We start from the raw sequence: 26,763 nt of genomic DNA, 5'->3' as shown, positions 1-26,763 counted from the left end.
ACTGTGATCATTAACCTTGACTAAATCCAAGAGTTAAAACAAAACTTTTAAAATATTGGAATGTATTGTACTGAAAAATGTGACAAATCAATTTTATCTATATCAAAAACATATTGTGAGTTCTGATATAATTTTGTTTGTTGCCAATGTGATTTTGTCAATACATTTGTATCAGTAATAATTGTTTCAACACTGTATGTAACTGGTATGTAACTGGTATGTATGTAACTGTATGATTTTGTTATAATGGTTTCATGTCAAGTACATGTATGTCATTTCTTTACCAAGAGATCAGAGAATTTTCTGCAATGAATTTTTATGATTTTTTTAATGTTTCAGAATTACAAATTAAACGTTGGTGGACATCAGCTCCGTTTACACAATGGTGTACCTCCTCAGAAACCTAAGTATCAAGCTACGGATTTGGATAATATACCAGTTGTCCCTGGGGCTTCTATTCTAGTCCGTCTTTTACCCTACCAAGAGGTATATATATGAAGTGAATGGTCTCCAAAACATGAACAGAATATCTGTAACTAGGATGATTGACACATTTTTAAATTAGGTTTACAAATTGATGCATGGCTGGGAGTATTCAAATATCTTAAAGATATGTGAAGTGAGTTGCTGCACAGTAGTTTAAATCTACCAAGAATTTGCCATAGTAATATGTTTTCTTTGTATTATCAGAACTATTAATATTACATTTACAACATTTTGAGAACACTCATTTTTTGGATCATGTGTGTTTAATAAAGCATCCTAAACTGATATTTTCCAATTCCATTTCCAGGAATCTATATTGTTATGGAATAGTTTGATGAAATGGTTGATTCAAAATTTTGTTCAAGCCAAGGGCCCATGTAAGCATTGAAAGATCCATGTGTAAAACTTTGATACTTTTATTTACAGACTGATGTGCCAGCCCCTAGTTATGGTATAGGCTATTATAAATCTGAGCCATGCCGTCCCACTGCATCAGAAAACAGAATATTCACAAGTTATAATGACCATATGATGTATCCACGAACTGTGAAGGAAATGATACAGAGATTACAACAAGCTGATGGAGAAACTGTTGGTAAGAATTAAATGATTAAATACTAGGAGTGTATATGCATTTAATTTGTGAACTCTAAATTATTATGTTTACAGTATGGGTACAAAGGGAAATATTGTTCATGTGAAATTCATTTAACTGAAATAAACATGAAATTCACATTTACTTTACATGAAATGAATGTGATTTCATGTGAAATTCACATCATTTTCATGAGAACTCTATCATGAAATTCAATTAATTCAGGTGAAATTTGCATATATATGTAACTATAAATTGTGCTTATAATTTCTATTTGTGTATAGTCTTTAATATTACAATTACCTAATAAATAGTAATTGAAATTTGAAGTCATGATATTGTTGACTAATACATACCTTCTGTGTATTTTGCAGGTAAAACAATATTAAAATGTGCAGATTTAATGAAAATAGATATGAATGAATTCTACCAAAAATCCTAAAGTGGAAAGTAAAAACTAAGATTCTATCAATACTACAGTGAAATATGTCTAAACAAAACCCTTTTAGACTTTAATTTGGTTTGGTTTAAACAGGTGTTCAGTTTACCAAGGTTCAAAATATATTTAAACTTATAGAAAGGGACTTTAAAAAGTGTCTGGTTTATACAGGTTTACAGATTTTTCAGGATTTGGTTTTGACAGATTTCACTGTATATTAAATTTTACATGCCCATTTTATACTGAATTTTAACCTTATCTAGCAGTAGCTTACCTTTAGTAACACTCCTATTGTAAAGTTTGGCATATTTTTGTTATTAAGGTCAGAATGATGGGGAGTTATTAGGATGGCTTCAAGACAAGTTAGATGTAAAGAAGTATGGTTCTAATGTAGCTGCAGGCAACATTCCACTAGATAAAGCCATTCGATATAGAGTTAAAATGGGCATAAATGTTAAAATCAGACAGGCCCATAGTTTACCAGGTAATTATTGGTTTGAAGTTAGTTGGATAAGGTACTCTCCTATAATTATGTCTCCTAATATTGTTTCTGCCCTGTTCATCTGTCTTTCCTTCACACTTTTGTAAGGGCTACTTCTCAGAAACTACTGCAGAAAATTTCTGGAAACTTTGCAGGTAGTTAGTGCCTGATTAAGAAATAAATCATGGAAACTTCATTTTATCATTGTTTTACCAAGGGCTCGACATTTATATCACATTGCTTTACCCCAAACAATAAGGAGGTGTTGATTAACATGAATGGCTTGCCCATAGTAATACAATGGTGAAATAGAGTTTCCTTTATATAAGTCATACCTTTTCTTGAAAGTTCATGAATCTTTAAGCCTAAAAGCGAACTCACAACCTAATAATCACATCCTTTTTTTACTTATTTTCTTGTAATTTTAATATTCCAATGAAAATTATCCTTTAGCTTTGAAGTAATGTATTATTGCAGAGGGTTTATATATGCAGTGTTTTGCCCGTATACAGCCAGGTGAGAGAGTGATTGCCATGCCTCCCACAGCTGAGGGACATGGGGAGGAGGAGAAATTTATTACCTTAGGAGTGGATTTCGAAAGTTTTCAGAAGTCACCTATCTGGACAGATGAATTTACAGTGAGTTGAAGTTAAGATTTTTATATTTCAAACCTATTGATTTTCATTTTTCCATTCTACCTGAAGTTTAATCTTACAAGTTCAACATGGTCAATTTTGAAGTCATAATTTTTACTGCTTATTTTGGTTACAGGTTTAATTTGAAGGCTGAATTTATTTGTTGTGAAAATTTTTATGTACAGTGTAGTATTTTGAATTGAGAAGATAATTGATTATCCTTCAGAACCTACACCCATTCTATGATGAGAACTCCTCCCTGCTGATTCAGTTGTATGGTTTAGATGTTAAGTATACCAGCAGAGTTGAACATGATGCCCCTGGGAAACTCAAGACTTCTAAAGACCAGGAACTAACACTGGGATCAGAGCAGATAATTGGATGGACTGTGGTTCCTCTGTTTGAGGGGTAAGTACCAGTATTTGTTACATGTAAGTCTATTTTGCATACATGTACATGTACAATGAAACTTGTTTATACTAAAGACTGAATAAACTAAAATCTTCTACTCCTGACATCTTCCTAAGTATTGTCACATTCATGTTTATACAGTTTGAACATGCCTGAACCAGACAAATATTTTTAGTCCGAGAGGGATTTGATTTAGATGAGATTTATTTGTACTGTTGAACAATTACCATAGTTACTTCTCCATCCACTGAAATATTAATAATTTGGTTTTTTTTTACCATAATTTGGTACTTATGTACTTTAACTACAATCCACACAAGATATTTGGCTGAAATGTTGTCTTTTCTTCTGAACAGAAACTCTGTGATGTCTGGGACCCACGAGTTACCAATATTTAAAGGTCAGTATCCAGAAGGTATCCTTGAAGATTTGACCAACTTTCCTGTTGATGAAGTCTTCAGAAAATGGAAGTGGGATAAAAATGCTCGACTTGTAAGTAATAATCTACTGTAGTTCCTCTTTTTTCCTGACATACAAATGTAATAGTGGGTATTGAGGGGTAATGAATTTACTGTTTTCTGAATAAACAGCCGACAAATGTTAATTATACTGAACCAAAATGTTGTCTTCAAAATCTTTTGATCCATGGAATCCATGTGTGACCATGGATGTTTATTGTCTTATTCACCATATTACTGTTCAAGGATAAACCCCACGTCGATTTGCTAATGAGAACTAAAAAAAAAAAACGTGAAACTGATGACCTGGTAAATAGAAAGTTATGAAAGGAAGAATGTCTGAGTGGTGTACTCTTTCCATAAATACAAAGAATCTTATAGAAAACTATGATTTGATTAACAGATTGTCAATTGATGACAATTATATGAAAAATGTAAATTACTGCTCAAGTCTGTGATTGGCACTACATGTACATCAAAAAAGATTATACTGACGATAATGTAGTGAATATTTCAAGGCTCACGTCATTGACACATACAGAATAATTACAAGCACAGACCAGTGGTATGAATCACTGTAGCTCTATATTCCACAGACAACTTCAGTACAGCTTAATATAACACTCCATACTTCTAGCCCTTACTTTAAAATTCTGTCCGAACGTCAACTCTCAAAACCGTCATAGACTGTCAAAATGTGGGAAACCTTGTAACATCATTTAAAATCAAAATTCACAACATATAACAACAAAGACCTTTTAGAGTAATTAGACGATAAATACTGAAGTTAATAATAATACTTGTTACAGTAGTTTTGAACATTCCAGTTGGTACTGGGCAATGCAGTTTTAAAGAGACAAAATAGCTTGTCAAATTGCTGCTGTTGTCTAAGACTTTTTACTGTTCTATTCTCCATTTAAATATGAGATAAAAATTGCAGCACACAAACCCTCCTACTAACTTTTGGTGGGGAAATCTCCAATTAGCTTAAGATGGCATTATTTGAGATCTGAAACTAACTTAAGAGGGCATTTTGGAGATCTCTAATTTACTTCAGATGATAATGAGAGAACTCCTGCTATCTTATTTTGGAATGTGGGAGATCTCTAACTAACTTAAGATGACAAATAGGGAGATTTCCAACTCAGAATCTAGTATTCCACAGGTATTGACAATTGATCTTTTCCTTAAAAATGAAATATTCTACTCTTTCAGTTTATGTAGCATTTGCTTTTGTCCTGTCTTTAAAATTTTAAACTGATGATTTTAGGCAGATTCCAGTATTATAGTGGATGTATGGGATGGACATTTTGATTGGGAAGATGTTCCAGTTGAAAAGGTTAGACAGAAATTGTTTCATCCTTACATGAAAGTTTCTTACTGTAGGGATAATTACTTGGTTAATTTTATTACAATAATGATGGAAAAAAAGACTAGAAACTGTAATTAATCATAACTGTTTCCATCTATATTTGTAAACTGTTGAGGTACTTACTATTTAAGTAGCAGTCTTTATAAAAATCAGACAGGAGGTGATTCATGCATGTCAAAAACCAAATCAGACAGGAGGTGATTCTTGCATGTCAAAAACCAAATCAGACAGGAGGTGATTCTTGCATGTCAAAAACTAAATCAGACAGGAGGTGATTCTTGCATGTCAAAAACTAAATCAGACAGGAGGTGATTCTTGCATGTCATAAACCAAATCAGACAGGAGGTATTCTTGCATGTCAAAAACCAAATTCAGTTTCATTTTTAACTCAGTAACCATTACAGACTACAAAACAGGTCTTAGTTGGTCATTTGGTTCTTGCAGTCATATAGATTGTGTATAAAATGAATTCAGTATACTACCATATTGAATTTACCTTAAATTTAAGATATCAAATCCACATATTGTATTTTGTTAGAAATAAAACAGATATAAAATAAAAGTAATTAATTGATGTTTAAATCTATGGCATTATGTGAATATGTGTGAAAATTGACAAACAAAACAACGGAATCCTTAAAATATATTGACCACTCAGTGGTTACATGATGCGATCAATGGTTTTATGGATCGGTTTGACAGATCGATGACTGATTGGAAACCGAATGATGATCGATCACAATTATATTTTCCCAGATTTGTCCAGATACTGTATCATTGTCTACTAGTCAATATTGCCAGTTTACAGTGAAAAAGATGTTTAGGATGAACCCTGAAAAATCAGAAAAGTTTGCTAAACTAGACCCATTTGGAAGTCCCTTTATATCATTTTAAAAAGTATTTTGAACTTTGGTGAATCAATCACCTGTCCAAACCAAATGGAAGTTAAAGTCCAAAAGTTTCACTTTATATTTTTTCATCATTGTTTCAAATTATATTCTTCTCTTTTTATAGACATTTAAACAACTATTGTTGATGTTTGGTAAAGAGGAATCATTCTTCAATGCTAGAAAAGCTAAGAAGTCTTGGAAGAAAATTAATTCCTTTATCATCGATGGTTTGGAGAAGAAGTATCAGAAACAAGGCACCAACAGTGAAATTTATGAGACAGAGAAAGAATTCTTTAAGACAGCTATTACACAGAAGTTTTATGATCTTATGGTAAGATATTATTTAAGTTTGGATCTGATGATCTTGAATTGGCAGTATAAGATATCTTTCAGTTGTATAAAAATGCATACTAGCTGTATGGGTATTGAATTATTTTTGTTTTCCTTTTTAAATAGTTTTTTGTCACTTTGCAAAAAAATTAAATATTTTGGAACTGAATCCTTTGTAATTATACTTGTAACTTTTTACCAGTGGATTTTTATCACAGCAACAGTAAAGCTCAATAAGAATCATGCTGAAGGAGAGATAATGTTATATATTTAATTTATTACTTACCCCTTGATTTAGAGTATCAAGGGAACCAAGATTTTAGTGGAAATAAAAAAGAAACAATCCAGGAACAAAGACCAAACATGGAAAACAGACATACACAACAAAGAACATTAAGTAACTAAAATAATACATACAAAGTAACAAAAGCAAATGAGCAACTCAGACTCCACTTAAAACTAGGAGTATGAACTAGGTGCACCAGTAGCGTAAGCATCCTCTGCTTTTCATCAAACGCCCGCCAAGTTGCTCATAAAAAATTGAGACCTGGGTAGACGAAAGAGGAAAGGAAGATGTATTCAGATTAATTTAAATTATTATTCGAAGTAGCTTTTATTGCCTATTGACTTTATGTAAGTTAGTTTGAGCTATAATTATGTTATGAATTACACCTACAGAATTTAAGTTGGGACTATTATTCAAAGTTGCATGGTTTGTCAAAGCCAAAGAATAATTGGAAAGAACTGGTTATGCATAGTTAATAATCATGATTTTATTTAACAATTTTCAGAAATGAAGTGAGGTATGATTGATACACATCAGATGTCTATGTCATTATAATGATACACATCAGATCTCTATGTCATTATAATGATAGACATCAGATGTCTATGTCATTATTATGATACACATTAGATGTCTATGTCATGACATTTTCTTCTTTCTTCCTGCTGTCTTATTCTATTTGTTCTATTTGTCTCCTTCCTTGATCTTTTGGTTGATGTATAGTAGGGCCTACGGGATTTTTTTTTGTTTTCCTCCCAAATTTTCTTCTTGAACAACAACTCCTTAATGTTATTTTTTCCCTGATCTTCCAATACTGGGGAAGAACTATTGTTCACAGAGTACTGATTTTTATAGTTTAGTAATTTGGAGCAACTGGAGATGTTTATTTCAAATAAAATGTGAAGTTTCTGTTGAAAACCTAGGTAAGTGAAACTCCACAGAAATTGGTGCTCATGAATATATGTACCTTTGCAGTAGATATAATGGAAAGAGCTTTTGTTCTCTAAAACCTTTTAAAAAACCTTTTCGACTACATATATTACTACTGAAAACATTTAAAATTTTATTTTTTTTCTGACGGTTCTGTTGTGTTGTATTCTTCGATTTCCTTTTCAGTGTTGTTTAAGTTGTATATTGTCTGTTTGAAACCTTTTTTTCAATGACCTTCTTTTGATACTGATACTTGCTGTTGTCTTTCATAAACTGATTCTGAATAAATTGCTTTTTTGTTAAAAGCTTTGTATAAAAATTTACTAAAGAAAATATTTTTTTACTTGAGTGATAAAAAGTTGACATAAAAACTTGTGCAAGAAATTTTGACAGCTCGAGTCATGAAGGTGGTTGAGGATCCTAATTCAGTGACAGATCCAGAGATAATGAAAAAGGGGGAGGCCTTAACCCAGAACCTAAAATTATTCCCATGAACTTTGTGAGAGAGAAAAAAAAACATGCACAATATTCCTGTGTTTTTATAGTTCAAAGGAAAATAACAAAACTGCTTTATTAATTACTGAAAAATATTGTTTTCTGAGTATTTTTCAACATAAAAAATATAACATTTTAAAGCACTTTTAATTTATGGATCTGCCTATGTCTAAAATAGCCTGTTGCAAAAAGGCAATTAACCTCAGATCTTAACATCTCTTTTTGATTATATCTTATGATGTCTTTACTGTTACAGAGAAACCTGTGTAAATCAAACCATATCTAATTTCAAAGATTATACACCAAAAAAACTTTTGACATGTTTCCATGTACAGCACCATCTTGGCCTATCTTCTATCTTGTAGTTTTAGGTTTTTCTTGTTAGATTCTTTTAAAGAATTTTGAGTCATGAGTTCTCTTTATGACCCACTATGTAGCTTTTATTGGGCTAAGCAGTAAAATATTGATTTATGCACACATTTTACTGTATGTTATTTTCTTATTGATCTTATTTTGATATCTTTCAGTGAAATACTGGTTATAATACTTGTTATTTTTGTCCTGTATAATTCTTGACTCCTGGAAAGTTTTAATGCCAAGTAGAACGATAAAAATATGAGGCATTTTTCAGAAACACAATACTTAACGATTTACCTGTCATACAAAGATGGACATGTTACACTATTTAAATATTGTCACTTTTTATAATTATGAAAAAAATTGTTATTTACTTTATATGATACACTTTCACTGTGAACTTGGATAAAAAAAATAGCCTTTATTGCCCTTTGATACTGCCAGTGTGAAACAAAATTTAGTATTTTGACATGGAACTACTTTTCATCAGGTAAGAATTACGGTCTTCTCTTAGTTTTGGATTGTTACATTATGTAGTGAGGTTTAAACCCACTTGTTTTGATGTAAACCATTTGAATTTGTTTTTGTTTTTTTGGGAGGGGGAGGGTTATACCCCTGCTTTGAAAGTGAGGGGGAATACTGTTTTACTGTGGTGTGTATGTCCATCTTTAACAATTTATCTGTCACACTTTTCTCAGCACAGCAACTTGAAATTATAAGGCATTCTTCTTGTAGGTATACCATGTGATGGGATCCATTTTTGGAAAAAAATAAGCCAGAACTTTGTTTAATTTTTGGATTTATATTTTTGTAAGGTCACAGTGGCTTGAAATTTTTGAAAAAATTATACAACAATTTCCTGTTTACTGAGGACTAAGTTTATTTTCATTACATTATGATTGAAAGTGGGTATCATTAGTGAGCCATTGCTCACAGATTTCTTGTTATGTATTTTTTAAAGTTTATACGAACTCATAACATACAGACAAGTCTGTGATAAATTAGTTGTATCATATCATGATACATGCATACACCTCATTGTGATAAGGCCGTTTAGTTTTGGTACAAGTAATTGTGTCTATGCTTAATACAATAAATTTTGCTCTTTTTAGAAAAATCGTTATTTTCACCAAATACCACAGAAAACTACTGACCAGTACATTTTGTTCATAGTTTGCTGTAATGGAGGTAATTTAAGTCATTTGACAATTGTCTTGATATTATGTTGATTTTGTACCAGAGTTGCCTCCCATTGCATGAATACAGGTAGTTTTAAAATGCAGAGACATTTGTTTACCATTTCAATATTGGCAAATTAGTTATTAACTTATGATTACCAAGAAATAAACCATTTACTTTTTTTTCAGGAGGAAGCTTTAATGACAGCTGGGTTTGGTCCATTAAAGCAGTCCATCTAAAGGGAACTGTAAATACAGAAAATTGATGAGTGTCCTTTTAACTTATACTGTGTCAATCTGCTGATTTGTTTTTTATATATTTAACATGATATCTCCATTAATTTCATATTGGTTATTTACTTGAAGAGTTTATTGATATTTTGTCAGTATATTGCCTATTTATTTATTTTTGTTTTTGGCAAACAGTATGTTGTATCTATTGTTTTTGATTGCTAAGGTGTATTTGATTTCTGAAATTTTGAATATTTATGTTCTTAATATCATTAACATTGTTCTTTTATCAGCTATGTGTTTATCTTAAAGACTTTTGTGTGTATTGTATATTTTTTACTAAAGAGGAAGATTTCTTCTTTAATAGTCTTTACACCAATGTTCTCTTTAGAGTTCATGGAGTTGAATTGTACATCAGAAACTGTTGCTAATTTTTACCTTTTTGGCAAAAATCTATTTCTATTTTTTGCAACATTGAGAAAAATATTGCTTATAATACAATTCAACTTTTAAAGTTATTTGCATGTTTGACAATTAAACAAAGTCTCAATTAATTCTAAGTACTTAGGCCATTTACTATTTCCCCTATGGAAAGGTTTTATACACCACTTTGTATGATGTAGTGATCATGGTGATTGTTAGTCTGTCCATTTGTTACAGTTTTCTCTGCAGCTGCTTAAGACAGAACTTTATATAGGTATGCCATAATGTAGGATTTGATTTTAGACTATGGCAGCATCAACTTCCTCTTTAACCACTTTCTTTAGACTATGACAGCATCAACTTCCTCTTTAACCACTTTCTTTTTACTTTGACCATATAGTAATTTTGGTTGGGGAGGGGTATCCTTTAGTGATCTTTGTGCAGACTTTGTAGTTTTGCATGAAGACATTACTTGAAATGGACTTTACAAATTCTAATCCTATATAGAACTCAGTATATCAGAAAATTCATTTGTTGAATTACAATAAAAAGTGTTATTGTTTTCAAGCACTTGTGTGACTTTTTAGCTGTTTCAATCAATTGTCATGAAATATAATTTTGATAAATACTGTCATGAAGTTTTTAATTGATAAACATTTAATTTATACATTCCTACCGTGCCATTTTCATTTTAACATGTGAATAAAATATTGTAAATTGGATGAATTATTGTTTTATAATTGTGGGTTATTTTTGGCAGTGTATATAAAAATGTTGCATTCCTATTTTTACTCTGCTGTCCAAAACACCCTAACTATACTGGTTACCTATCATTGTACATTCATATATGAAATTGTCAGGACATTGTTTTATATGATATCTAAAAGTACAAAATATAAAAGTTTCTGTGAGTCAGTTAAAAGACATTTTCTCATTTAGAGGAGAAAAAAATTCACTTTTGCAGTTTTTAATCTATTATTATGAGCATATTAATAGTAGATAGAAAAAAGAACTTTTTGTTGATGAAATTATCTTTATGACAAAGCCAGTGGTGTTTTGAACGGCCTGTGCAAATGAAAAATTGTGTATATGGCCACCCAATTTCTTAATTTCTAGTTTAGCAAAATTCAGGCTCTTTATAGCCTTTATTATTATTTTGTTGTCTTACTGTTGGGTTCTGTTTCTTAAAAAAATAAAAATTGCATAACAACCAACATCAAAAAGCCAAAAAAAAATCCATAACTCAGTCGAAAAATATAGAATTTTAAACACACAGGACTGTTGTGTCCCCAAATTAACAACAATCCTTTCACTTTCCTACGTTTTTAAGATGCATAGGTGCTAAGATTTCAAAGTCATAAATATTGGTTCAAACTTTGGTCAGATTATCTCTGAATTACACACAAAAACAATTTGAATCACTTTTGACAGTATTTTACAGAGCTATTATAGTTTAGTTTTAAGTATTTGAGAATGCTATTTTCAAAACAATCAGTGGACCCGTATGAAATTCAAACCTTATCGTTACATCATAACGTGTGAAATTGATATTGATGTACATTTGTATAAATACCAGCAGCAGTGATAAAGAACTGTTGAATACTGTTGTGATTCTGAGAGAAATACCTATCTTATGAGTGAATCAGTTGTAGATATAGAAATTATTCTAGTAAAAGGTAGGCTTCTTGAAAAAAAATCATCTGAATAGGGTAGAAATATATGCACTTTTAATACTAATGAAAAAGTGAAAAATATCACAGAAGCAACCACATCGCTTCTAACCGAATTAATTTTACTGCATGCCAAGAATCGCCAATTTCAAACGCAATAAATGACGTGCTGATCAAGCTACTGATACAAGTTAATATAAGTAATAAGCTTATGAGGGATAGAAGACGATTTGAGAAACATTTTGAAAACGGCTTCTCCCACTTCCTATTAATATCGCTATTTTACAAGGTGCACCAAGAAATTTCCCCCCGATGCAAATAATTAATCAGTTACTTGCCCATTAAATATTTTTTTATGGTTAATATATTTTTTCCTAATTTGTTTAAACTATTTCACCTAATATGCCTACAGAAATTAAACTCAGCAGTAAAGGTTTTTAGTAATTCATAATATACGATATAACCTGAATCCATAGGAGACGAATGAGAAAACGCTTAATCCACACACATTTAAACTTAGAATCTAGGAATTTTATAGTTTTATTACAAAAAGCAATGCTATGCAATCGTGATTACATTTAGACGTTTGATGCCATGTCTGCTTTAAAAAATACCCGAGGGTAGCCGATTACTACCATCACGGTGAGACCTGTAACGTGAACGATCCTTATCACAGTATCTTTGTGACACTTCCTGCCATCTTTGATGTGGCATATTATTCTTAAGCTTGTCGTAGAGAGTAAAAAGCGCAACTACATCTACCACAGCATACTCCAACAACTCTTCCTTTAAAGGTCGCCTTCCCCAGATTTCTCCTTTTGCGTCCATGTTCGACCTGCCATTGACTTTGATATTGAAAAGAGTCGGGTCGTTCATAGTATACAGTTCTAGACAATGCTTTAGAGCCTTTATTTTGGTATATCCATAGAAGCGTATCATTGGCTTGACTTCCAAGAGCTGTATGTCAAGTACTCCGGCTAACTTAACCTTATGGTTATGGAGTAACGCGTCGGCATCTTCTCTACAATCGAACATTAATTTCTCTGTGTTGGTATCTTCTAGGATTCTACGAAGACCATCATCAAAAACTGACTCCCCAATTTCTTTGACATCAATAAGATACACGGTGTCTCTGGTTCCGATGCTTAATATCGTCAACGATCCAAACCTAGAAAGTTCTACTCCTTCACAGTCAACAGCAAGCATTTGTTTGTTCCTTACAAGGCTCTCGATCCCTTTCATTGCTACTCTTAAACTTCTTGTGTTAGTTATATAAGCAAACGATGTGTATTTGTTTTGTCCTGTTTTAACTTGCTTCAAACTAAGAGATTCTTCATCTTCGTGCTCAGTGCTTTCTTGAGTAGACCCTCCTCCCTCGGTATTAGTCATGAGTTGATTAGGTTCTCTATCGGTATTAGTAAAGAGTTTTTTTCTTCCATCAGTGTTTACATCAGAGGCAGATGGTTCGGATTCGTCAACCGACTTGTCTTCTGAAGATCTCTTTCTTTTCTGAGACATTGGTGTCTATAAAAGTTTTAAAATGTTTTAGACCTAAATACGTTGAGTTTTATAAGTGACTAAATAGTAATCATCGACTCAATCATTACTTTTTTGTAGGGTAACAAGTTTGAACTTACATAGCATATTCATTTGTTTGTTTTTCAGGTTAATTCTTAATAATGTAAAATTAATGACAAGGAATTATATACTAAAACATGTACATGAAAGCGTAACAGAACGCCGTGATTATTGGCACTGCATTTCTTCTTTCCATATGGGACGAATTATTATTTTACCGTGACATCACAAGAACACCATAGAATATGACCAAAATGAAATGACTTTAAAGGTCGCCTTCCCCAGATTTCTCCTTTTGCGTCCATGTTCGACCTGCCATTGACTTTGATATTGAAAAGAGTCGGGTCGTTCATAGTATACAGTTCTAGACAATGCTTTAGAGCCTTTATTTTGGTATATCCATAGAAGCGTATCATTGGCTTGACTTCCAAGAGCTGTATGTCAAGTACTCCGGCTAACTTAACCTTATGGTTATGGAGTAACGCGTCGGCATCTTCTCTACAATCGAACATTAATTTCTCTGTGTTGGTATCTTCTAGGATTCTACGAAGACCATCATCAAAAACTGACTCCCCAATTTCTTTGACATCAATAAGATACACGGTGTCTCTGGTTCCGATGCTTAATATCGTCAACGATCCAAACCTAGAAAGTTCTACTCCTTCACAGTCAACAGCAAGCATTTGTTTGTTCCTTACAAGGCTCTCGATCCCTTTCATTGCTACTCTTAAACTTCTTGTGTTAGTTATATAAGCAAACGATGTGTATTTGTTTTGTCCTGTTTTAACTTGCTTCAAACTAAGAGATTCTTCATCTTCGTGCTCAGTGCTTTCTTGAGTAGACCCTCCTCCCTCGGTATTAGTCATGAGTTGATTAGGTTCTCTATCGGTATTAGTAAAGAGTTTTTTTCTTCCATCAGTGTTTACATCAGAGGCAGATGGTTCGGATTCGTCAACCGACTTGTCTTCTGAAGATCTCTTTCTTTTCTGAGACATTGGTGTCTATAAAAGTTTTAAAATGTTTTAGACCTAAATACGTTGAGTTTTATAAGTGACTAAATAGTAATCATCGACTCAATCATTACTTTTTTGTAGGGTAACAAGTTTGAACTTACATAGCATATTCATTTGTTTGTTTTTCAGGTTAATTCTTAATAATGTAAAATTAATGACAAGGAATTATATACTAAAACATGTACATGAAAGCGTAACAGAACGCCGTGATTATTGGCACTGCATTTCTTCTTTCCATATGGGACGAATTATTATTTTACCGTGACATCACAAGAACACCATAGAATATGACCAAAATGAAATGACTACCAGAACCTCCTTGTTTGATATTTACAATCATTTTGTATTTAAAATAGAAGTTTAGTATATATTATTAACGAAAAAAAATGTTTTCTGTGACAAGCTGAAAAAGTTATAACCGTACTTTATACTATATTATTTTTCTTAAATGTCCTTATATTCCAAAATAAATACAGAAGAAAGTTATTCTTTGGCACGAACATGGCGATTATTGTCCATGATTCTATCCATATACGCTGGTTATTCAATGAAGTCCGAACAGCACGCGTAACAACTAAAACATATATATTGTTACAAGAACGTTTCAAAAATGCTTATAGAAAAACAAAATGCCACTCGTATTTATTACAAAATTTTAATATGCGGTTCAAGTGTTTCAAGGAGTAACCTTTCATCAACAGCAGCATTAGAACCAAATACAGCTGTGAAAAGTTTCATAAAAAAATCATTGATTCGTTCTCGTTATAATCTGGAAACAGTCGGGGACGCACGCACCCACCTTTTTAGATGGTGTCACATACTCAATGCTCGCCATTTTGTGTGGCGGAGAATAAAAAAATAATTGTGTACAAGTACGTATTCGAATCGCAATAGGACGCCAAACTCCGCACCGAGAAGGTCTGCTATATCGCTTTTCAATTGTGTGATACTGCAATTTCGGTAAATAAATTCATTTAGTTTCAGTACTTACTTTTCTTTTCTGGTCCGATTTTTCGTGCAGTTTAATTTTACTTCCGGAAGTTTTCAAAAAATCATAAAATCTTTGTATCTAAACTTGTCAACCTCGAAAAGCAATCGATAAACCTGTAAAATGAATTGAAATAATACAAGTATTGATCTTATTTCAGTTACAATAAATAATGATGATATCAACATTTAGACATAATAAGTAAACTTGTTTTCTATAAATAATATACAGTACATTGTATTTATCTTAGGTATTATTAGTATACAAATTGATAAAAAACATAACAAAGAAGTGGAATACAAATACAATCTTCTGGAAGAAATAATATACCAAAAAAAAAACAGTACGCACAGAAAAACAAATAGGGTGCATCCCCTGGGTATCTTTGAACGTTGGTTATCAAATAGGCACTTCACATATATTGCCCGCTTGGATCAACTTGATGAATTAAGACTTTTTTTTACAATATGCAATTTATTCCTGTCCCAGTATTTTTTTGGCATAAACCGCTGAGCTATATATAAGGAAATCGGCGAAAAATAAGCTAAAGCATATGAGGTGAGAAACAAAACTACAAACGCTTGAGCCGTTGGTATCTTACGAATGAAATTTTTTAGGATGGTTGACAATTTGAAATCAAAGTGGTCGTGTTTGTCACTGAGTTTAGTTGACAGCTTTCCACTCAAGTCGATTTTGAGACGGGGATAAAGACAAGCATAGACTTCAATGTGTTTCTACAGTGTCATTAATCTCTAGCTCTTTGGGTAGATGAAATGAAAAGAGTTACCAGTTCTAGAATTTTTAGTGATGACAAATCATCTGTATAGCGAAGGCCGACAAAGTACTGTGCAAACTTGTCTCTTTGTTTTGCAAGTTTTGTGTTGGATTAAGTTTTGCATGGAATGTGGGAAAATATAAACATGTATAGGTGTACAATTGGTGCCCATCGGGACGCACAGTTGTCGCTTTAGTACTCGTTGAACTTTTAAGAACCACCAATCATTTTTTAAAATCATGGAATCTGTAACTGCATTCGCCTTTTGACTTCCTACTCTACTGTTTGGTGCATTCTGTCGAAGACTTCTTTTGCATCAATTAAAATTTTAAAAGTTCAAATACCAATTAAAAGGCTTTGCTTTAAGATGTTAGGTTATTAGCTATTATATCACGAAGACAGTATTGTCGTCAACATTCAATTAACGTGACTGATTGGACTATATCAAATTAGTATATAACCACGAAAGGAGTGATCCAAGATTTTCGGGTGCATTTCTTCTACTTTTTTTTCTGATAAAATCAAATATATTATATTACTATTTTCTACTCAGTCATCACTTGACAAATGATATATCTAATGAATAAACACAGGTATCGCCATCAAATACTTCTAATTAAATCAACACAAGGATTTAAAGATTCTACAATCGCTTGGACCGCAGTGAATGCTGAGCAGAAAATAGTAATATTTTATTGGAAAAAATGGGGATGTAAGTCAAGTATTGTAGTTTTTTTATGGCCGGGTTTCATTCGTGCAAAGCGCCATATAGAATGGTGAATTTTCGCAACATTTTTCTCGGCAGCTATAAATTAAAGCCACTAGAAATTTAATACACATCTTCAGTATAGGGTCCCATATTTCGGGATGAGATTTCAGGTCGGTCACACTTCTACTTCTAGTATTTACGGACCATTTTTTTTTTTCATTCATATTAGAAGGATAGCAGGCTATCGATTTTTGAGAATTTATTGCATCGTAATATAATACGGCTTAATTATATATCGATGGAAAGCTTATTTCAAGCTCTATCGATTTTACGTACAAAAAGAAATGTACGCATCGATTGTGGCACGTCTCAAACAAAATGGGGTCAAAGATCAGACATGAATTTTTTAAAAGTATCATTTTTGTATGACTAAATTACCGTTGATGATAAGACAAAATCCTGTCTTTTTACACCAGATCAGCTCAAATACCATCTCATAAAAGAATCGATCAGTATGTTCAAGAAAAATTAGCAAATAGTGCCACCCGCAGCAGTGTTAGGTTAACATGCCAACAACTTTAAAATTTTAGTAGTCCAAAAATGTATCGAAATGTAAAATTGGAAAGTAAATATTAAAAAAAACACATTCTGAAATTGGTTTCTAAGAACTAACATTTGCAGTATAATATCGACTTTTCTATTTACATAGCAGCTTTGAAAGTGTCATTTCTCCATTAGTTCAAATACAAGTTCCCATTTGGTCCATTTAGTGAATATTTCGTATATTTGCAAAGATAATCATATAAGTTTTATATAACCATCTCAGTTCTTGACAAAATTTGCGATAACATGAAACATTATCAACTCAAAAGAACACCACTGAACCTGTCTATGATTTCTTCTTGTCCTGGCTACTACGAAAACTTATCAGTTTGTTGAGAAATGGAAAACGTGTATTAACTTTAAAAAAAAAAAGACTACCAATAATGCAATAATTGCAATTTAAAGAAATTAGCAGAGACAAAATTTCGTTATTGGCCAAAGTCGATTTTATTGCACATAACGAAACAAAAAAAATACACGGTGCCTCTGGTTCCGATACATTGTCAAAGATCCAAACCTGTAAAGTCCTACTCCTTCACAGTCAATAGCAAGCATTTGTTGTTCCTTTCTACACCTTTAATGTTTTCAAGAACTAATTAAAAACATTTTTTTTCAAATTTTGACTTGTGTCAGTTTTAAAGATGGCGAATCTTTTTTATCTCAATGTCGCTACCAATTTTTGTTTTGGGATTTATCTGTTTTATCATATTTCTACTAATTCGGCACGGAAACTTCTTTTGATATTTTAGCGGTCAAATCATTTGATTGGACTTTTTTTAGTGTGCAGTTCAATCGTTTTCATCAAGCTTGCTGTTTTATTGTCTTTCCATTTTCGTAGATATGTTTTCTGTATAATATACTAATATTGATGCATTTGTTACTTAAGGTACTTGAAAAATTTAAAAGATATGACTCTTCGATGTATCCTGTTTTTTCTTGTAGTCAAAATACAAGTCCTATAACATAAAACTTCGTAGTACCGTGACGTTTTTTATTTGAATGTTTATGCATATAAACATAAAAAAAACGTCGCACAACTACGATTTTTTTATGTTATAGGACTTATCAACATACCGATAAACATACTATTTTGGACATGAAGATGAAATATTGTATACATATACACTTGATAAGTTTATTGAGTAAAATGGTGATTCAGAAAAACCATTGTCAACTAAAATCAAAGCTGATCAAAACAATACTCGAGAGGTGTTAATCATCCAGGAATTTATTTTCGGTTTGTCCTTTTCAACAGCTTCCAGTAAATCTACACATACCTGTGTATCTGCCAAAGTTTAAATCGATAAACATAATAAAAATTTCCATGGTCTGATAACGTGGGTGCAAACGATTTTACATTTGTATTTATTCCAAATTTTATGGAAGCTTATTTCCGTCAATTTTATGCTGGAGACCACTTAAATATTACCAGTATTGACTGTCAGTGGGACAAAGTCTAAACTATCTGTGTCATGGAGATTAATATAAATGATTTCAGCCATAGAGGTTTTAGTATTAAACACATACTTACACCAACACTGGTTTAATTTCCCATATTCAAGATAGAATTACCTTTGAAATTTTTTAAACTATATTTCAGGTGATAGTATGCAACGACCGCCATACAAGTATCTGGTACTTTTACTGTTATCGTATATGTCCCCAGTATTAGGAGCACCGTTTACCGAGCTAACTGGTCGTGGTGGAAGCTGTAACAATATTTTGGGAGACAGATGTATTGGATGGAGTTGTTTAGGTCGATGTGTTCCGAAGTACGTTGGCAACGGAAAAGTTCAATGTGGATGCATGAAAGACATTTAAGCAATTAAAAAAAAACAGAATATGGTAACGAAGCTATCATGGGCAATATCAAATCAACTTGTTAATTCTGGGAATGAACATTTTTTTAACTTTTATTTTTTGTCCTGAGTTTCCTAAAAGCTGAAAAAAAATGTTTCCACTGATTATTTGTTTTATTTTGTCCGAGATGCACTTTTCGTTTTAATTTGTTACTCTCTTTATACAACTGATGCCATCATAAGTGACATTTCTAATATATATTTTCTTAGCAAACTAGTGATTAATATATATATATTGTTAAATTTATAAAGTTTTGTTCATGGGAGAAACAAATTCTCCCTCATTTCTCTCGAGGATTAAAAAATTTCTCCACCCTCGATAGTTAAATTTTAGATTTTAATTATCTCGAATGGAGAAATCCTGTAATCCCCTCGAGACTGAATCTGTTTATCTGCCTCTAAACAACAAGCAAACAAACAAGTACTAAATACCTCATTAAAAACAACTGTAGTATTCACAACACTTAACAATATAAACACTTTGTTTCCAGAAAAGCAGAGGACCCTTACCCAAACGGTGAACCTGGTCCATGCTCCCAGTTTTTAGTGGAGTCCGAGTTGCTCATTTTGTTACTTTGTATGTATGATTTTAATTACTTTATGTTCTTTGTTGTGTATGTCTGTTTTCTGTGTCTGGTCTGTCCCTGGATAACATAACGCTATAACATTGGTTCCCTTGATTACTTTTTGATTACATGTATGTATGTTGTATAACGGTATTGTTGGATAATATGGAAACCACCAAACTAAAAAAATACTTAGTAATGTACGGCTCTTTACATCATATATCCTTCTCCTACATGTACATATTTAACAAGTACATGTATCAAGCTTGTGCTTCGTTAATGGATCGTGTAGTATAAACATATTAACAACGAACTGTAAGATATAATTTTGTTACATTCTCTGTCTATGCATATTGGCATATAAAATGAATGTATCGGACTCAAATCCGTGTCTGTTTCTCGAACTTGTACATTAAGTTTATCAAAGGAGTAATATACTAGTAAGTTTGAACTTAAATAATACCACTGTGCAGAAACTATCGCCTGATAAAAGCACTTAGATTTTTTCTCATTAATTTGGAGATGATACATATATGCTAACCTATAGACTTGAAGGAACAAAATTTGGGGACCCAATGCTATTTCCTTTTTTTTTTTTGTTCTCTGTTTAATTTTCAAATTAAGAATCCTTTGAAATATCAATGTAGCCCTAAAAGGGTCGATTTTTGTATGATATTCTGACATGTTATAACCGGAGATGCGACCTACTAACTGGGTGAATATCCAGTATATGCAGTAAATATCTCTTCTTGCCGTTTATGACAAAGAAGCTAGTAGTGCACCACTCACAGCTAATTGACTTCCCTCAAAAGTAGGTTGCAGCAATTCCATCAGTGCTGTATAAAGTAACAAATCGTGATAATATCGGCATGATCGTATATAGTAGCAACATCATATCGAAATCGCGATGTCAGTAGGAAAGACTACGTACAGTTCGATCATACTGCGATGTCAATACGCTCATACCACGTCCATTCCATTCCCACTACGACTTACCCACGCTTATACTATACGACCACACCACGTTAATACTACGTTGTACAGGACAATATTAGCACGATTCCACCACGCTCATACCGTCCTTACAGCTTTCTTTATTACGACTCGACTTTTCCTTATAAGTAATTCAAACTCACAGGATTTTTGTGATTATGGATATTACTCTAAACTGGATTGGACAGATCAATCGTAATAAGTTTTGCTTTAGGAAAAATTCGTTTATCTTAAGATTAATTCAACGGGGAGGGGGTTTATTGCTTATAACTCTACGAGTTCGTAGGATATTGAAAAAATGTGTGCGATTTCTCTTTTGTAATTTCTGAAAAAATCGGCCTTATAGTGAATTGTCATTTTATTGTAGAATTCAAACGGACTTGTGAATTAAAAACTGAAACAAATAAAGAGGTTTTCAGTATAGGCATAATGGAAATATCATTTTCGTTGGTACCAAAACTCTTGATTCGGCTTACCCACGAAAACAACGAGCAATAGTACTTTCACAGTATTGAAATATTGTTCAAACGTGTTAAAAATTCAATTCATATTGAATAGGATCAAATTATAAAAATAGATGGCTTGACAATTTTATCCTATCCATTATTTCCGAAAAATTAATGATTTGATTTTTTAAATTTAAACTCGCATTTAGGAAGAAAATTCACCATGAGATTGTGTACGATGTGTAATTCTAAATCGAGATTGCTTGTCAATAACAATACCGGTTTAAGTTCTTGGATTGTAAATTGATTGTCTTTGAAAATAACTGGTTCTTTCAATAAACATCCTTACTTACGATCAGTCTGCACAAAACTTGGACAAAGCGCGTTAGCATGTTTACATCAGTTTCTATTTCTAGGGCAGTTGTCTGGGAGAAGTACAAAATCTTGTGGAAATAATGAAAGAGCAACTGTAATTCTATATTAACCGTCAATAAGGTTATCAATTACTTTTTTCGGAATTTGTACCCATCTATGCTTTAGGTCCACATCCAGTAATCAGACCGGGTTTGACAACAAACTCTCACCTCCAGTTCAAAGTTAAAGCGTTATTAAATACCAAATAAACAAAATACACAAGGGCTTACAGGCCTAATAAATACGTGACAGTCTGGTTCAAATTTAAAATGTTTTTTTTCTTCTTTTTTTTGTAATATAATTGAAATATTGATTGTATATTTTAATCCAAAGCAATGTATTGTAGATAGTATTATTCGCAAGAATTACGAACTAGGGTCAGCCTTTAAAAGTGAAAATATCGGATATTTTTGTACATTTCTTAAACGTGCATTCTCTAATCTTTAACGTGTCCATGACTAACTTTAAGTTTCGTTAATGGTCTGGCAGTTTTCCTCAAGTTTTCACCACTTCTGGTTTTTCAACACGTAAATACGTGTGTTGTTGTTTTAAATGCATTTAAATCATTATCAGTAGTAGCAGTCGTTATATTAGTTAAGCAATTAATCCATGTTTGAACGTTACATAATTTCCGATTTCTGGATGACCAGTAAAACCACATGAAGATGAAATATTGATCATCCTCCCCCTCGCCTAAAATATAGATACAGAACAGTACGTATACAGGGGCGCATAATGCCTGATTGATAACAGTAGGTGTAGAGGGACGTATATAGCCTGATGGATAACAGTAGGTGTACAGGGACATATAATGCCTGATGGATAACTGTAGATGTACAGGGATGCATATTACCTGATGGATAACAGTATGTGTACAGGAATGTATAATGCCTGATGGATAAATGTATATGTATGGGGACGTATAATGCTTGATGGATAACTGTAGATGTACAGGGATGTATAATGCCTGATGGATAACAGTAGATATACAGACATGCATATAACCCGATGGATAACATTAGATGTACGGGGATTTATAATGCCTGATGGATAACAGCAGGTGTACAGGGACGTATAAGGCCTGATGAATAACTGTACATGTACAGGGACGTATAATGCCTGATGGATAACAGTAGATGTACAAGGATGTATAATGCCTGATGAATAATGTGCAGGGACGCACAAGGCCTGATGGATAAATGTAGATGTACGGGGTCGTATAATGCTTGATGGATAACTGTAGATGTAAAGGGATGTATAATGCCTAATGGATAACAGTAGATATACAGAGAGGTATTATGCCTAAAGGATAACCGTAGATGTACAGACATGCATATAACCCGATGGATAACATTAGATGTACGGGGATGTATAATGCCTGATGGATAAGAGTAGATGTACAGGGACATATAATGCTTGATGGATAACAGCAGGTGTACAGGGACGTATAATGCCTGATGGATAACAGTAGGTGTACAAGGGTGTATAAGGCCTGATGAATAATTGTGCAGGGATGCATATTACCTGATGGATCAGTTGTTGTACAGGGGACGCACAAGGCCTGATGGATAAATGTAGATGTACAAGAATGCCTGATGGATAACAGTAGGTGTACAGTGATGTATAATGCCTGATGGATAAATGTAGACGTACAGGAATGCATATAACCTGATGGATAACAGTAGATGTACAGGGGGATGTATAATGTATGATGGATAACAGTAGATGTACAGGGATTCATAATGCCTAATGGATAATAGTAGATATACAGGGACGTATAATGCCCGATGGATAAATGTAGATGTACAGGAATGCATATAACCTGATGGATAACAGTAGATGTACAGGGATGCATAATGCCTGATGGATAATAGTAGATATACAGGGACGTATAATGCCTGATGGATAACAGGTGTACAGGGACGCTTAATGCTTAATGGACACATATGGTTACGTATGGAAAAAATACGAATGTACAGTTGTTCTATTGGGTAACCTTCCTACTTTCCCCATTTCCTAAAACCCTACGACCCATTCCCATTTACAGACAACATCGTCCGTACGTACATGTGAACACTGATGGTATATTTAACATCATCATTTTATTATTCCTTCAATTAGATTTAAATTAATTCTGCAGTCAAATGTACATTAAAACATACCGTTTATTATCAAAGATAAATATTTCCTATTCCCTATGTTTCGTATCCCAATACACTAATCCCATTGCCCTTATTACCATACAATACACTAATTCCATTACCATACAATACACTAATTCCATTGCCCTTATTACCCTGTTCGTCTGTTTTCCTTGTCTGGTCTTTGTCCCTGAATTATATACTTTTGATTTCCGCTAGAATCTCGGATGAGTTACGGATAAGATACGGGTAACCAATGTCAGAAAATAATTAAATCCATGTTTGACGTAAGACCAAACAAAATTCTATTCATTAGTGAAGTAGGAGTAAAGGATACCTTTATGCATACCCCCATATCTTCATATTCAAAAACGACAGCAAAAATTCTATCCTATGCTATATGAAATGTGATTTGGATTAAAACTCTATGGAAGTGCTCAATGGGAGTATTTAATAAAGAATCTGTGAAAGTTTATTTAATTCCATTCAGTGATGTAGGAGGAGTAACAGATAGTAGACGGATATCCCGAATTCGCCATATCAAAAATGACAAGAATAATGGTTTTCTATGTAAAACCCCAAAATCGATTTGGATCAAAATCTAAAATAAAAGGTGCATAATGGGAATATGTTGTCAAGATTATGTGAAAGTTTCATCAAATTCCGATCTGTGATGTGAAATTGCAGATAAGAGATTGCATACACGTATATACTTTAGATTTGACAGTTTATTTAGACAAATATCTGTTATTGCAATTATTTTTACCGTCGCAAGAGAAAGCATTTCTTTTTGAAGTGTGACTTATTCGTTAAGTATATTGCGATGAAAATATTGGAAAACTTAAGTTTACTTTATTGCCATGTATGTACCGTAAGTACAAAATTTACAGCATAAGAGTTTGAATTAGTCTCAAATTCTTCAATGAAGGAATCATACTTACGATATTGCGGAAAGTACTGTATACGATTTTATTTTTGCTTTTTGTATCATAATGTATTATTTGTTACCTTATGTTCTGTTTCCCATGTGTGGTCTTTGTCTCTGAATTTCATTTTTTTGTATTTCCGCTAGAATCTTGGTTCCCTCGATTAATCTTAATTATATTATCAATAACTGTTTTTAGCTGACATTGTGCGGGAGGAGTCAACAGCTATCTAATGACTGCACTAAAATGCCAGTAAACAGAATTTAAAAAATTGAATAAAGAACAATTATGAGACTTCAATGCAGCAAATCGAACCGTACGGACGCATTAATCTGAAGTCTTCTTGAAATAATAGAAATGTAAATGAAAACATAAAAAAGGGTTAAAAAGCTAAATACGTCAACAAAATCCAGGTTGGAAAAAGCAACATATTTTAGAAAGAGTGTATTAAGAAATGTTATAAAAAATATCGGAAAATTGGACAATTTCTAATTAAGTTTCAAGAATGTATTTGTGTATTACGAGTCTATCGAAATAACTAGTTTGTCCATAAATAATTAGATTTATCTATCCTGACCGCTAACATGTCTACTATGACCATGCATATCTTAAAAAAAGAATAATCAAAAGACCCAAGATTCTAGTGGAAATCAAGAGTATATGCAAAGGATGATTACTAGACAAGGAAAAACAGACACATACAACAAAGAACAATAGATAAGAAAATAACACGTACAAAGAAACATAAGCAAATGTGCAACCCGCATTCCACTGAAAATTGAGACATGGACCAGGTGCACTGGTATGGTAAACGTCCCCTGTCTTCCTAGAAACACCCATCAAGTTGCTCACAAAAAGTCAAGTCCAGGGTAGACGAAAGAGGAAAGGAAATCTATGACTCGTTGAAAAAATGTGGAGATATATACACCATAATGATCCACGAGTTCATGATGACGACCATAAAACTTCTTTGGTATATTTAATAGATTATTTGGAAACGTTATTTGGAATACTACGTATACGAATCTAGGTTTACCGTCTTTTTGGGGGGTAACAACGGAGTGTAATGTTTTGGAGTCAAAATTTTAACTGAGTATGGAAAATAACAGTATAAAGGGTTGAAAAATCATAGGTCTTGATGCTCTTATATTCTGAAAATAATTCTGGAAACCTTTCGAATTTTTCATGATCCACTTTTATTTTTACCACTGCGGGAGTAAAAAGTGTCGTGGTAAGTCTGAAGACCCTTTTTTTTCAAAAGTTACAGTGAAACTGGTTTAAACCTTTGATGTCGAGTAAGAAATTTTTCAGAAGTTATAGTGAAATCAGTTAAAACCGTTGGTGTTCAATTAGAACTTTTTTTAAGATAACAGTGAAACCAGAAGTTACAATAAAACCACTTTTTTTAATGGGGAAAACGTGCAGGAGAAAATTTACATATTTTCTGTGATGGATCATAGTGCGCCTTAATAGCTCAGTCTACACAGTATATATCACAGGACCTGAAGCTCGCATCATCTTGAGTGGGAAAATAATTCAAACCAACAGTTTGGTAATTGTGTTTGTTCCCTTCATTCATTTCTGAAGAAGAATCTATCTTATCTTGGCTCTGCAGTAGAAGGTAGACTTAGGATGTCTACTTCAAACCTTTAAAGTCACATCAACATTGGTTATTGTAGTTCTGGTTACTCTTGAACTGTTAAAATGAATAACAGATTAATCAAACATTGGTAAAGGCGACTGAAAGTGATGGTATTTTCAACCTAATGAATTTTAGTTTGTGAATTTTTCAGACTTTATCGTTTGATGCAATCAATTAAGAAGACAATTGTCACGTGTACCGAGCGTTTATACTAAAACGTATTGTTTCTCATTTCTAAATTTCTCAATGGGTTCTTTTAGGGATCTTCATTCACTCTTAAGTTAAACTGTTTTCGACGTCAGAACAGTAAAACTTATTTATATAAACACAATGATATAACTATTCTCTATACTCAAAGTTAATCTAACTAAATCAAAATCAACTCAATAGGTTTTACCTAAACCCTTAATAGAAACTTCCCACTGAGTATGCTCAGCGAGTTA

General features: G+C 32.6%; 2 protein-coding genes and 1 long non-coding RNA gene across 7 annotated transcripts in view; 2 read left to right on the top strand and 1 right to left on the bottom strand.

The window, feature by feature from the left end:
* Positions 1-10,719, top strand: part of LOC148606801 (uncharacterized) — a 30,176-nt gene extending 19,457 nt beyond the window's left edge. For 4 of the 5 annotated variants that reach the window (XM_088546651.1, XM_088546648.1, XM_088546649.1 and 1 more), the window contains 9 exons: positions 340-486; positions 913-1,081; positions 1,843-2,004; positions 2,479-2,639; positions 2,863-3,044; positions 3,404-3,539; positions 4,776-4,844; positions 5,892-6,098; positions 9,533-10,719. In XM_088546651.1, the coding sequence (XP_088402777.1) occupies positions 340-486; positions 913-1,081; positions 1,843-2,004; positions 2,479-2,639; positions 2,863-3,044; positions 3,404-3,539; positions 4,776-4,844; positions 5,892-6,098; positions 9,533-9,583 (1,284 nt within the window). In that variant the 3' untranslated portion in view covers positions 9,584-10,719. Of the gene's footprint in view, positions 1-339; positions 487-912; positions 1,082-1,842; positions 2,005-2,478; positions 2,640-2,862; positions 3,045-3,403; positions 3,540-4,775; positions 4,845-5,891; positions 6,099-6,888; positions 6,901-9,532 lie in introns of all 5 variants that reach the window. The other variant, XM_088546650.1, reaches the window with a different exon arrangement.
* An 873-nt stretch (positions 10,720-11,592) lies between these two features.
* LOC148606799 (uncharacterized) lies at positions 11,593-19,510 on the top strand. The gene is made up of 2 exons (XR_015915438.1): positions 11,593-11,673; positions 18,934-19,510. It is a non-coding gene; the product is annotated as an uncharacterized LOC148606799 (long non-coding RNA).
* Positions 12,190-15,381, bottom strand: LOC148606800 (uncharacterized). Its single transcript, XM_088546015.1, has 3 exons — positions 15,250-15,381; positions 13,458-14,246; positions 12,190-13,191 (listed from the first exon to the last, which is right to left on the bottom strand). Exons 2-3 carry the CDS (start codon positions 14,238-14,240, stop codon positions 12,271-12,273), a joined length of 1,704 nt encoding a protein of 567 aa, XP_088402141.1. The 5' UTR covers positions 14,241-14,246; positions 15,250-15,381; the 3' UTR covers positions 12,190-12,270.
* Positions 19,511-26,763: the final 7,253 nt, after the last annotated feature.

The sequence above is a fragment of the Perna viridis genome, chromosome 9, assembly GCF_037379345.1.
Source record: "Perna viridis isolate PV_CMFRI_1.1 ecotype Kerala chromosome 9, ASM3737934v1, whole genome shotgun sequence".
NCBI classification, from domain to species: Eukaryota; Metazoa; Mollusca; class Bivalvia; order Mytilida; family Mytilidae; genus Perna; species Perna viridis.
Note: the sequence above shows the minus strand (reverse complement) of the source record. Positions and strands in the feature narration are given on the sequence as shown.